A 14,901-nucleotide genomic window follows, 5' to 3' on the forward strand; every position below is an offset into this window, starting at 1 on the left:
TTCAGATCTTTCAATTTAGATTGTGTGCTGAATATACATTGATTGTATCGGATCTTGCTTATATTCTTCTCCAAAGATCACGAGGTTGTACCAAACGCATGCTTATTAAATTCACTCTTTACAATCTATGGCGTTTAAATTTCAAGTTAGAAATTTCAAAGGGCAAGTAAGAATATTTCCGAATCCTGCTTTTCTGTAGATAATTAAGCATTCAAGTTTTGACTCAATATCTTAAATTATACGTTTTGGTTTACCGCAACTTCGTGTTCTCCAAGAGTAGATAAGGATTTGTAATTTTGTGGTAAACTATAATACATTAAAAATACAATTTTCAATTTAAAATTAATTTACAATAATTTTAAAATTAAGTGGTAATTTCGTAATTATAATAAAATTAAAATTAAAGGTTTATTCATAAATTATCTCTCTATATATATTAACTTTTTATTTTTCTATTTTATTTCTTTTTTTATAATTATGAAATTTTATTAGTTATAAAATATTTCATATTGATAACAAATCAATATAATGGTAGCTTTAGTCTGATATATTTTAAAATATAGTAAGAATTATACTTATACATTCTAAAAAAATTACATTTATATAACGATTAAAATTTTAAAAATCATTTAAAAGAAAAGGAGTTGTTGCTCAAAAAAATGGTAGCTAATTAGCCGAAAAACGAACGAAAAGACGAAAATGAGCCCTCTGTGGTGTTGCGGTGGAGATACAGTCAGCAAATAAACAAGAGGAAGACGTAGATGCCCCGTAACCCCTCCCTCTCTCTCTCTCTAAAAACAAAGAGAGAGAGAAAAGAAGAAAAAACGAATCAAATCCCAAGTTTGACCGGACCTCCAAAGTGAGAGCGACACAAAAGGCACCCCATTTCTTCCTCCCACAACTTCATCTTGCAGATTGATACTACTCCTATTTCTATTTGATTTTGAAAAACATGAAGATGGTATTGGGAAATCAAGAGCGAAAATGCGTGTGTGTGTGGATATTTTAGAATATTAATGGAGCTCACAAATTGTCTGTGATAGCCGACAATTCTGAACATCGTACCCAAAAGCCTCACCAAACTACTTTTATCTATCCATCTCCTACAACTCCCTTCTTGCTCTTGCTCTTCCTAGCTGCTCCTCATTCTCCTTCCTTTCTATTCTCTATTGACCAAAAGGTATGATTTTGGCTTTTCCAATTTTATTCTTTTCTTCACGTCCTTGCCCCATCTCGTACTTTTCATATTTCTATTTTCCCTTGTGCAGATGTGAATGATACCGAAACTAAGAGAAATAATTTGTGATGATGAACCACGAAACACTATCTCTATCTTCAGTGGTTGCGATTAAAGAAGCTGCTTTTCTCGTGATTCTATTGATGGGATTCTATCTCAGTGGATTAAATGCTAGAAGCTTGGCTTCAAAACCAGAAAGTAGCGGGGAGGTCGCCACGTTACTATCCTTCAGGCAATCTTCAATCCAAAGTGATCCCAAAGGCTTCTTGGCCAACTGGTCCCCATCATCTCCGACCCCGTGCTCCTGGAGCGGCGTCTCCTGCTCCGACGACGGCAGAGTCTATCGCCTCGACTTCACCAATGCTGGCCTAGTCGGCCGCCTCCACATCTCCCATCTCACGCCGCTCCCCGCCCTCACCACCCTTATCTTCACCGGCAATTCCTTGGACGGAAATCTCTCCTCCTCCTCCTCCCCCTCCTCTTGCAGCTTTGAGTCGCTCGACCTCTCCGTCAACAGCTTCTCGGAGCCGCTGGCGGCGGATTCGCTGCTGAACTCTTGTAGTAAGCTTGCCTTTTTGAATCTCTCTCACAACTCAATCCCGAGCGCTACCCTCAAGCTCGGACCTGCTCTCTCTCAACTCGACCTCTCCGCAAACAAGATTACCGATTTAGGCCTATTGACTTGGCTGCTTTCCAGCTGCCAAAACTTGAATCTGCTTAATTTCTCCAGCAATAAGCTCGCCGGAAAGCTCCAGACCTCTTTCCCGTTGTGCAAGAGCCTCGAGGTTTTGGATCTCTCTAACAACCGTTTGGAGGGGCAAGTGCCGCCTGCCTTGCTCAAAAACTTGCCCTCATTGAAGATTCTTCATCTCTCAAGCAATAACTTCACCAGCGATCTCTTCAATTTGGATTTTAGGTCTGTTACAAATCTCACCATACTCAATCTCTCTCACAACAGCATCTCCGTCTCCGGCTTTCCGGCGACCCTGGGTTACTGCCAGAGCCTCCAAACTCTGGATTTGAGCCACAACATTATCAAACTGAGGATTCCCGGAGACTTGCTTGCGAAGATGATGAATCTGAAGCAGCTGGTTTTAGCTAGCAATGGATTCTTCGGTGAGATTCCGTTACAGCTGGGGGAAATTTGCAGGTCATTGGAGGTTCTCGATGTTTCTGGGAATCAGTTAACCGGAGAGCTTCCTTCAAGCTTCGCGTCGTGTTCAAGGCTCGTTACTCTCAAACTCAGCAGCAATAATCTCTCTGGCAGCTTTCTCGATACTGTGGTGAGCTCCATTACAAGCCTCAAGTATCTGTACGTGGCGTCCAACAACATTTCCGGCGCGGTGCCGCCGTCGCTCACCAACTGCACTCGCCTTGAGGCTTTAGACCTCAGTTCCAATAATTTAACAGGAAATGTGCCTTCTGAGTTGTGCTCCGGCAATTCCGTTCTCGAGAAACTGTTGCTGGCCAACAATTATCTCTCCGGAGCAGTGCCGTCGGAGCTGGGACTCTGCAAGAATTTGAGGAGCATTGATCTCAGCTTCAACGACTTGAGCGGCTCACTACCGCCAGAAATCTGGACGTTGCCGGCGCTGTCGGACGTGGTGATGTGGGCGAACAATCTGAGCGGCCAAATCCCGGAAGGCATTTGCATCAACGGGGGGAATCTCCAGACTCTGATCCTCAATAACAATTTCATATCCGGAACTCTGCCTAAGTCCATCGTCAACTGCACCAATCTCATTTGGGTGTCATTGTCCAGCAACCGCCTCTCCGGCGAAATCCCTCAAGATATAGGCAACTTAGTCAACCTCGCCATCCTTCAGCTCGGGAACAACTCCCTGAGTGGAGCAATTCCACCGGGAATCGGAAACTGCCGGAGCCTGATATGGCTCGATTTAAACAGCAACGAGCTGCGGGGAGGCCTGCCCCCAGAGCTGGCCGCACAGACTGGTCTCATAGTCCCGGGAGTTGTTTCCGGGAAGCAGTTCGCATTCGTGAGAAACGAAGGCGGCACGGAATGTCGTGGCGCAGGCGGATTAGTGGAATTCGAAGGGATTCGTCCCGATAGGCTGGCGAATTTTCCGATGGTGCACGCGTGCCCTTCGACAAGGATTTACTCGGGCATGACGGTTTACACATTCACGGGCAATGGGAGCATGATCTACCTGGACCTCTCCTACAATCAACTCTCGGGTAGCATTCCTGCGAGCTTGGGCTCCATGACATATCTGCAGGTTCTAAATTTGGGGCACAACGGTTTAAGTGGTGAGATACCCTCGAGTGTTGGAGGCCTAAAGAGTGCTGGTGTACTTGATCTCTCTCACAACAAGCTTCAGGGGTTCATCCCAGGATCGTTAGGGGGTCTAACCTTCCTCAGCGATCTCGATGTTTCAAACAACAATTTGTCCGGCCTCATTCCTTCCGGGGGGCAGCTCACCACATTTCCAGCATCCAGATATGAAAACAACTCCGGGCTGTGCGGGGTTCCGTTGGCGCCTTGCGGCTCGGGGGAGGGGCGACGTGCGTGGCACTCATCCTCGCGAGGGAAGAGGCAGAGCATGGCCGTGGGGATGGTGATCGGAATCATGGCGTCGGTGACGTGTATAATGCTGCTTGTGTACGCGCTGTACAGAGCGAAGAGGAGTCAGAGAATGGAAGAGAAGAGAGACAAGTACATGGAGAGCCTGCCGACCTCAGGCAGCAGCAGCTGGAAGCTATCGAGCGTGGCGGAGCCGCTGAGCATCAACGTGGCGACGTTCGAGAAGCCGCTGAAGAAGCTGACGTTCGCGCATTTGCTGGAGGCGACGAACGGGTTCAGCGCGGAGAGCCTGATCGGGTCGGGCGGGTTCGGGGACGTGTACAAGGCGCAGCTTCGGGACGGCAGCGTGGTGGCGATAAAGAAACTGATACACGTGACGGGGCAGGGCGATCGGGAGTTCATGGCGGAGATGGAAACGATAGGGAAAATCAAGCACAGGAATGTGGTGCCGTTGCTGGGGTACTGCAGGGTAGGGGAGGAGAGGCTGCTGGTGTACGAGTACATGAAATGGGGGAGCCTGGAGGCAGCGGTGCACGACAGGGAGAAGATGCGGCTGGACTGGGCGGCCAGGAAGAAGATCGCCGTGGGGTCGGCCAGGGGGCTGGCCTTCCTCCACCACAGCTGCATCCCTCACATCATACACCGCGACATGAAGTCCAGCAACGTCCTCCTAGACCACAACCTGGAGGCCAGGGTGTCGGATTTCGGGATGGCCAGGCTCGTCAACGCCCTCGACACGCATCTCAGCGTCAGCACGCTGGCGGGGACCCCCGGCTACGTGCCCCCGGAGTACTACCAGAGCTTCAGGTGCACCACCAAGGGGGACGTCTACAGCTACGGCGTGGTGCTGCTGGAGCTGCTCTCCGGGAAGAGGCCCATCGACACCGCCGAGTTCGGGGACGACAACAACCTCGTGGGATGGGCCAAGCAGCTGCACAAGGAGAGGAGGAGCGATCAGATATTGGATCCGCAGCTGCTCACTACCCTCTCCGGGGATGCCGAGCTCTACCATTATCTCAACATCGCCTTCCACTGCCTCGACGACAAGCCATACCGGAGGCCTACCATGATTCAGGTCATGGCCAAGTTTAAGGAGCTGCAGCCCGACTCCGACACCGACATTCTTGATGGAATCTCCTTCAAGAATGAGGTCATTCATGAATCGCACGAGAGGGAGACTTAGCTCTTGCTCTTGCTCTTGCCCTTGCCTCTGTATATAACACATTAATTGCTTCTCTTTCCTATCCCAAATTTTGTCCATTCATCAAATCATTATTTTTTGTTACTTCTTCTGCAAGTCGAGCATTAGTGTATTTTGCACTGACTTGTAAACGATAAATGTCGAACATTAGTGTATTTTCTAAGAGTGCTCGACTACAAATGCTCGATTGCTCGACTCGCAATGGTTGAGCATGTCGAGTACTGGAGTAGTAGTATTTATCATTATTGCTCGACTTGCAGAAGTCGAGCATTAATATATTTATCACACATACACAATGCTCGACATGTTCGACTAATGCATGTCGAGCATTAGTGTATTTACCACTGACATTAGTCAAGCATGTCGACCAAAGTTCACCATTTCAACATTTTTATAAATTAAGGGTAGCTTTGTCATTTCAAGCTCAAAATAGGTAGTTTTTATAAAAAAAAAATATAATGGATATTTTTTATTTGTTATTTTTGAGAACGGATAAAAAGAACCATTAACCCTTATGTATTTAGGGAAAAGTAAAATGTTGTCAGCAAGGGCATGTTTGTTTCCCAACTTGTCTTTTAGTTAATGTGTTTTAGTCCAAATTCCTGGACTTCGAAAATCTAATGTTGGTTCTTGTTTTTTAGGGTTTATAAGAGCACTCCCAGCAGATCACTTAAATGCATTACTAACTCTAAATTTAGCTTAAAACAATTGAAAATGAGATAAAAAATGCATCCAGCAGATCCCCTAAATTGGATGGGGCCCACAAAATTTTTTACACCTACCTAAATTCAATCTTAAATTTACACTCACCCTAAATTTATTTTAATCTTATAATTAGTAGGGCCCACAAATAATTATTATTTTTATGTAAAAAATAGGAGATCTGATATATGTATTTATAAAATCGAGATCCTAAAATAAAATATGGAAGCTTTAGGGAGGAATATAGGAGTATAATTTTGAGATTTCGGCCGGAGTGCTCTTAAATTATCAACTTCAGCAATGTAATTCCAACATAATCAATTGTGTGTTCCCAAAGATCCCACAGGACCAAGGAAGAAACTTTCAAGTTTTAAATAGGTCTTTGGGCCAAGAACTGATTGGGCCAATAATCAGTTTGCTGGGCCCTTGAAATTTAGAGCCCTATTTTGAGTAAAAGGCTAAAGGCAACGTAACGTCAGTTTTCTAATTTACGACCACCTTAACGTACCTTTATTTGGTATCCCATTGATTGCGGAAAATTGGGAAAGATTCTTGCTATCTTTCCAAGCTTTTTCACATGTAGTAATAAAAACTGTATATATGTTAATTATATACGGCAAATTGTTATGTATTCACAATTTATTTTAGACCAAATTTATTACTATGTTCTTTTATTTTTTCTTGAAGCGAAATTTTTTATGGTATATATATATATTGAAAATAAATTTATTATGGTACTATTTCATCATGTCTGAATCTTGCAGAGTTTTGTATTTATCAGTATGCGAGTCGTGCATACTTAGAACTCTTTTATGTATACATGTTAATGATATAATAAATTAAATTACGAATAAAAAATTTATACTCCATATGTTAAAATAAAATATAGTAGACGACATCTGATCTGACGCATAATTTGAAAATATAGAATACCGACAAAAAACAAAGAGGATAAGCATATGATCCAACATGTTCTGTGATCTAATAGCCCCTAATTGATTATACTAATCTTTCGTTGATTAAGGTCTTAATTACTTCCTGATTCCTCAAATAAACATTTAGTGGCACTGTAGCAGTGCTTTGCGAATAAATAAATCTTTTTGACCAAGTCTTCTAACTTTTCTTATTTATTTATTTTGTTTTGTGGTCCCTGACTGTATCTTCTACTCCTCATTGTAAAGGTGAAGGACATTTGCGTATGAAACTACACACAAAATCATGTTACGTCGAAATTGGATAATAATCACGCCATGTGGCATGTTTTTAGATATTATAACTACTCCGCAAAAGATCATTCTTGAAAATAATATTTTAAACTAAAATAAGTTCTCATCATTATGAGCCCTAATTCGTCAAATAATTCCAAATTTAGGATCTTGAAGCCACTTGTGATTCTTTTCGTCCCCGTTTATCCTTTTCAGATGGAGAGGTCGACAAATGGAGTGGGTTTTTTCATTGAGAGATTGATGTGTTTTTAGGGATGTTAATTCATTCAGTTTCAAGTTTCTAAGTTTCAATCAATTCTATCGAATTGTGAGTTATTCAATTTTGTGTTATTCGACTAACTTTTATTTATTTTTTGGTTTATTTGGATCAATTCATAAATTTGGAATTTGATTCACATCTCTAAATGTTTCCTACCTCTTTTTTTGATCGGTAAAATTAATATTTAAATGTTTCCTACCTCTTAAGACAGGATTCGAGAATCTTGCTCTTATTCAATTTCGGAATCCGTCAAAGCTCAACTTTTGATTGATTGAAACAATGGTTCGAACCATGAAACTTTGAAAATTTGGACTGCAGAACTTTTTTTGGAAAATTTTAAATATTTGAGCCCGTTTGATTTTCAGTATTGGATTAATCAGGATATAAATTATCCTGATAATTTGGTGTGGATTAGTCATGATTTTTAATCTCAGATGAGTGTTTGATATCATTGGTAATTAATTCCAAAAAGTGTTTGGTATCCATTGAAATAGCTTGGATTAACATATCAAATACCTAAATTAGTAGCCTATGGAGGGGGTGGAATAATTAGTGTGGGTTAATCCCATGGGGGAGGTGGGATAATTAGTATGGGTTAATCTCACAAAATAAGCCAGAGTCTTGGGATAAACTTGGAGTTGACCATATTAGTAACACATAATATCAAACACTACATAAATCCATATTAATTTAACTTATCCTGCTTTTAAACCCATATCAAACAGGCCCTTAGTTCAATATCTGATAAAATGTGGTTGAAATTACAATAGCATCAAATGTCATGATTTTTACTGCAATTATCCTCGAATAGAATTATTTGAATATTTAGTAGATCACTAAAGTAACGAACTAAGGCGATAGTAAACAAAATAATAAAATTAAAAGGTTATTGTCACGTGAATACATCAAATTTTAGATAATTTATGAATTATATATGAACTTTAATTTTAGTATAATTATACATAAATTATCAATTTGTTATAATTTTATCACAAAATTCAAATTCTCATATTCTTGAAAGGAGCGGTGCACAATTTTTTATTTATAGCTTTACTTTGTGCATGTTTAGCTTTTTTCTTCCAACTCTTTCAAAGTCATAGATTTAATTTTAATTTTTTTCGCTTGATTGAGTTTAAAATGGATTTAAATTTGTGAATTTTGGTTTCGTGGTAAAATCATAATAAATTGAAATTTATGTATTATCATACCAAAATTAAGTTCATGTAAACTTATGAATTGACTAAAAAGATTTTTATTTATATGCCAATATTTTATATTAAAATATAGTAAAAGTCAGTAAAAAATAATATTAATTTTTTTTTACGGACTAATGCTATATAGTTGATCATATAAAATAATACTCTCTCTGTTCATAATAAAATTTTCTATTTTTCTTTTTCGAAACATCCACAAAAAAATTCATATTTTATTTTTAGAATATACTCCACCGTATAATATCATATCTACTCTTACTTTTTACATTTTCATCACTTACAATATTAATTACAATATATTTTTACCACTTTCAATATACTCAACAATCTCGTTTTAAAATTTGGATCATTTCGCGAAAGGGAGTATGATCCTTTTTTTTAGAGAGGGAAGTAACAAATAACAAACTTGGATTTTCAACGCTAGAAGAGTGTTACATGATTTATGGTAAATGTATAAGCTGGGTAATAGTTTTGTGTCCATGTTTTTGAATTGGAAAAATGCGTTATCATGTCGTGTAACACGACATGGAGTATTAAAAATTAACGCAGTGTACTCAGCTATTACGACCACGACACAATTGGGATCTATGCTAACATAAACACTAAATATCTCGTATTGACATGACTTAATATGATATCTATATATTAAAACTAATTTGATTAATTTGAAAATTTTAATTTATCTTAAAAGTGACAACTCACGATGGAGAATGGTAATTAAAAATCTCCAAATATATAAGAGCCACACTTTGGTGCGACGGCTGCACTTATGCGAATGGCTCCCCCTCCCTACAACCCACTCGGCTCCTGGCATCCTGCTCATCCCGCTAATGTTATAAATAAAAATAAAAATAAAATAAATTGAGAAGAAATAAAAATAAAAATTAATGGTCATTGCTTTCTCATACGTAAATAATTAAATCACCAAGTATATATTAATAGATAATTTGTAACGTATTAAAACTATTTAATATAGGGTTAAGTACCAAATCCCCCAACGTTGGGGTCCCTATCGCGTATATGACCATATAGGCAAGGTAAGCGCTATTTACTACCTCAACGTGGCTAAATCTAAGCAAATCCGCCCCCCCCCCCCCCCCGCATTTTAACGGACACTGATGTCGTTTGATTTTTTTTTTAATTTAATTAGAATGGGCCCAACTCCAAATGCTAAATTAAAAATAAAAAAATAAAAAAACCCACAAAACACCGTCCACCGCCGTCCCTCTCACGCCGCCGTCTCAGCACCTCTCAATCCTCCAATACGCCATCTCCCTCCTCCATTCAACCGCCAACCACAACACCCCCTTCCTCATCGACGCCGCCACCTCACCTACTCCGCCTTCCTCCGCCGTGTCGCCTCCCTCTTCGCCTCCCTGAAACCCCTCATCTCCTACAACGACGTCGCCTTCATCCTCTCCCCGACCTCCCCCTGCATCCCCCTCCTCTCCTACAACGACGTCGCTGTCTCCCCCTCCAACCCACTCTCCTTCCTCGTTGACTTCGCGCACCAAATCTGCATCAGAACAGAGGTGGATCGATGGGGTTGCAGATTGGGGTGGGTTTTTGTGGAAGGGTTTTTCAGGAGAAACATTGTGAATTTCTAGAAATTGAAGGGGTTTTTGTGGAAAAACACTATAAATTTGTAGAAATTGAAGGAATCAATTTACAGGAGAGGAATTTGAAATTCGATCGATTGTGTTTGTGCGATGCCTTTCCTGTGAACGAGTTTGAGGATTTGGAGGACGACGATGCTGAACTTGAGGTGCTGAGACAGCGTCGGGAGAGGGATAACGATGGTTTTTGTGCTGAGACGGCGGCGGGAGAGGGACGGCGATGGTTTGTGTGCTGAGACGATGGTGGCCGGTTTGCGTGTTGAGACGGCGGTGGAAGGTGCTTTGTGGGGTTTTTTTTTTTAATTTTTATTTATTTATTTAGTCTTGGTGTGAGGCCCACTCTAATTAAATTTTAAAAAAAAATCAAACGGCGTCAGTGTCCGTTAAAACGCAGGGGGGGGATTTACTTAGGTTTAGCCACGTTGAGGTAGTAAACAACGCTTACCCTAACTATAGGGTCCTATACGCGATAGGGGCCCCAACGTTGGGGGGATTTGGTACTTAACCCTTTAATATATGAAAAAATTGTAGTACATTTTATTATTTTTATTGAATCAATTAAAAAAATTATTTATTTATGGAGTATTATATAAATGTACCCAATTTTTTTTTACGGGGGCAGTAATAGAGTAACAAACCCCGTACAAATTCAACTCTCTCGAACAATAATTCCTAGATCCACCCTTGTGTAGCAGTCACATACTCATTTATTTCCATGTAGCAAAACTTGATTCCGCTAAAAACTTTAATTCTTTGATCTAAAGCTTTATCAACGCCACCGTCTCCAGCTCTTCCACTGTGTTCACCAAATGTGAAGCAGCGGCGGCACCGCCAGAGATTGAGCAAGTTCCTCATTGGCTGCCAATTGATGGTCCGACTATTATTGTAACAACCCAGCTCCAAACTTGACGGTTGTCCCCATAACTTAACACGAGTCTTTTCTAGCGTATTTTGTCCTCCCTCGCACGCTCCCCGAGAAAATTCTCAGAGGTCACCCATCCTGAAACGCTCCTCGAGAAACTTCCCAGAGGTCACCCATCTTGAAATTGCTTCAATTCAAGCACGCTTAACCCTGGAGTTTCTTCCACATGGTCACCAAAAAAGAAGATGCATCTTTTTGATATGAGTAGCACCAATCAAATCATTTAAGCTCTTCTCGAATAAGTAGTCTCGTACCTACATATTCTCGGAATCCCTCTTATTCTGACTTGTTTCGATTCGTTCATGTACCCCTTCACTTCGAAGCACTTATAGGAGCCGCTCTTTGTCCGTGCCTTGTGCACCGGCGATCACTCCTTACATCTGCCTCGTGCATTACAATTATTCATGTTTTAATCTTTTTGAGTTATTTGATTATTTATGATTAAATCACAAGCAAAATACATAAATGTTTCTTTAGATTTTACAATTTTATATACAAATTTCTTCGAATTATTATATTTATTTAAATCAAGAAATGACAATGACAAACAAGGACCAACGATTGTTACAACTTAGCATGATTGGATTTTCTCCACAAAAGAAAAAAAGGATTTTATCCAATAATGTCCACCAAGTGTTTATAGTATTGCCTCATATGCTCTATTACTTATTTAAGTAAATGACAACACAAGTACTAAGATTTTGCCACATGTGTACATCTGCCGCATACAGATCTATAGAAATCTGACACAATCTTACCTTGGGTCAAACGAGAAGTATTTTAAAGCTACCCACCACATATTTGAAGATATTTTCTCTAACGGACTTATTCCTTCTACGATCTATATATAATTATATACCATGAGGTATCTAACGTAAAAATTACTAGAAACGCTGCACATTTGAATTCTCAAGCTTTCAAGCATTCTACTCATTCTCCCAAGACCACAATGTATTTCAAAATAAGGTCAGTCTCAAAGTGTTTACCAGCTATTTTCTGGAATTTCAAAATAAGATCTTCTAGAGTTATTATACAAATATTTTCTTAGTCTCCTTGGCTCAGTATTGCTTTTTCTGCTAAACCTTTCAGCACACTGACTACCAGCATCGCATTCAACATGTACATAAAATTGACCTCAAGTTTTATCTGACTCAAGTAAGTGATTTTGAACTCAAGTAAGTGATTTTGAACCGAACCTTGTCTAAGTTGAAAAGATAATTTAAAAGATTTTTTAAGCAAGTTAAAATTTACCACCACATTCCACACATATTTCAGTTTTCTAGTTTAATTGATCAGCTGACGAGCAATCAATAGGATTTTTAACTAATCACTTAGTTAGGCATGATTTATCTGGACATCAAACAATTTACATCAATTTTGCTGATACATGTCATCCAACTAATTCAGTATCAACTAGTCTGTCTTGAAACACTTAAGTTGAAAAAAAAGTAAAATTATTAATGATGTATTTCTCTCCCTTCCTACATAAGTACATATTCGTATTGAGACCAACAAGTAGTAATAATAATAATACGTTGTGTAGTCATTAAATATAAACAAAATTTAATATAGCCGTTGACCAGCCAAAACTGCCTGAAATAAATTAGGAAACATAATTTTTATGTCTATCCTGAAAAACCTTGAACGCATCATACATAAAGTCAGTTTTATATTTTATTATGATGATATCATAAATACTTATTATATAATATTGATTATAGTATTATATTGCAATACCAACCTTAAAAACTTCAAGAAATTAATCAGTAAAATATGGCATAGAGAGTATGAGATTAGAAATTGATCGATGCCCCAATATCTGATTAAAATTCTGTTACAATAACATGCATTATTTGAAAAGTTATTTATTTTTATATGAGAAGAGGAACCTGTGTGATTTGAAGTCGGGGATCTCAATATTTATTAATTGAATTTTACATTATTTGGATGTTCATTTATAGATTGAAAGTTATTTCTAGAACTATCTGTTTCTATTGTAGAGAAAATTTGGATTATATTGATCACCTTTAAAAGTATGGAATTATTTTTATTCAACTCACACACTCCAATTAATTTTGATTTACTCCATGTTTAAAAGTACAAATATATTTTCAATTTTTTATTTTTTTTACGATTGAATTTCTCCCATAATATTTTGACAACCTAAACATACAACTTCCATTATTCAAACTCTTGATTAAAATAAAAATAAAAAATCAAGGTATGAGAACTGACATGCTCGAGGATAAAAACATTTTGGCATATGAGTCGACGTCCAATACTTACTTACAACGATAAATTGGGGTGTCGAATCTAACAAAACATGTTGAAAACTACTTCCACGGAATTTATTGCTATCAGCAAAAATTGGACGTCAACACATGTGCCATATGCCATAATTATATTCATCTCTCCGAATCTGTCAAAGCCTTGAATTAAAATCTCGAACAATAAAATTTCATAGCTTGGGTCACCATAATATTTGGAGTTTTGTTTGCAAATGAAAAAAGTTGAGTATTGTTTGCTACATTCTAAAATGGGTGAAATTAAAACTACCCATATTTCATAGTGTATATGCAAAAATACCAATTTTCTATGAAAATGTGTTAAAATTATTCAAAAAAAAAAAAAAAAAAACTCTTGGATTTGACTCAGATTCGTTTGCTACATTCTAAAATGGGTGAAATTAAAACTACCCATATTTCATAGTGTATATGCAAAAATACCAATTTTCTATGAAAATGTGTTAAAATTATTCAAAAAAAAAAAAAAAACTCTTGGATTTGACTCAGATTCACTAGGCAGTCCACTGACTAGTCTAGTAGCAGACAATTACACTTGATTTATCGGCCGACAAAAAATATTTATCAGTTCCTTGCAGTTTTTGTCAACTCTCATGACCTTTTATTTATTCACTTAGAATTAGATAGTTTTAACATTATTTTTTTTTTTTTTTTTTTTGATCGGTCAAAGTCATGTTAGATGTTAGTAGTTAGTTCCCCATCCACTCCAAGAAATGAGTATCTTGATGTTAGAATTAGATAGTTTTAACATATACTCATAGAAATGAGTATCTTGATATATGAATAATCAGTTGTGAGTAATTTTACCCATTAACACATTCAAAGATCATGTCAAAATAGCAAGTTGAGTTATTCGTGATTTATACAACAATTATTTGAATAGGAAATTAACAAGGAAGTATGTGAAAGTTATACATAAATGAATATATAATGTCTCTATAGGTTTGTATATGTCACATCAAAGGTAGCAATTGTGGATTCCCATAAACGAAAAAATGGCATACAAAAAATAATTGAGAAATACTATACTCAATATATCTTATCGAATGTTATTCCTGATGTACTATATATGATTATAATATACATTTTTCATTAACATGTAATCGCGTAAACATCGTCGCGCATCCACTAACAAATAATACATGCATCATGCATGAAAATACTGCCTCTTTGAGAATGATATGTGTTTCAATAAAATGGTTGAGTGTGTTATGAGTAGAATAAGAATATCATCTTTAAGAGAGTATTAAAATGATCAAAATGGAGTAAGGGATTAATCTTTTATAGAGTTGTATGAAGTTATTTTATTAAAAATAAAAAGAGACATGCGTGAAATTGAGGGATAAACTAAAATAATAAAAGAAAAATGAAATTGGGGGATAGGGTGAGTAATTTTGTACTAATTTCATTACAAGATTGACCAACATAAATATCAATGAAAAACCTACCTGTCCGAATACACATATAAACTCTCGTAGATACCAGAGTTAATATTGAGCGAGATACTGCAATTTAGAAAGTAACAAGAACAATAACTGAAACGGACACTAGAAATTGGTAACCCAATTTGGTGATAGAGCACCTACGTCTGAGGGACCTCGCCCATAGAAAACGTTCCATTATGAGAAGATAAGTTACAGCAGGCTTTACAAAAAAGACTCAACTTTTCTACGCCTCTA

The 14,901-nt window shown here is 38.0% G+C and overlaps 1 protein-coding gene and 1 long non-coding RNA gene across 2 annotated transcripts; both read left to right on the forward strand.

Annotated features, from left to right (window-relative positions):
- Positions 1–731: 731 nt before the first annotated feature.
- Positions 732–5,064, forward strand: LOC130986084 (receptor-like protein kinase BRI1-like 3). Its single transcript, XM_057909359.1, has 2 exons — positions 732–1,180; positions 1,269–5,064. Exon 2 carries the CDS (start codon positions 1,306–1,308, stop codon positions 4,960–4,962), a length of 3,657 nt encoding a protein of 1,218 aa, XP_057765342.1. The 5' UTR covers positions 732–1,180; positions 1,269–1,305; the 3' UTR covers positions 4,963–5,064.
- A 6,679-nt stretch (positions 5,065–11,743) lies between these two features.
- Positions 11,744–12,512, forward strand: LOC130986086 (uncharacterized). Its single transcript, XR_009089162.1, has 2 exons — positions 11,744–11,885; positions 12,009–12,512. It is a non-coding gene; the product is annotated as an uncharacterized LOC130986086 (long non-coding RNA).
- The last annotated feature ends 2,389 nt before the right edge of the window (positions 12,513–14,901 follow it).

Source organism: Salvia miltiorrhiza, chromosome 5 (genome assembly GCF_028751815.1).
Source record: "Salvia miltiorrhiza cultivar Shanhuang (shh) chromosome 5, IMPLAD_Smil_shh, whole genome shotgun sequence".
NCBI classification, from domain to species: domain Eukaryota; kingdom Viridiplantae; phylum Streptophyta; class Magnoliopsida; order Lamiales; family Lamiaceae; genus Salvia; species Salvia miltiorrhiza.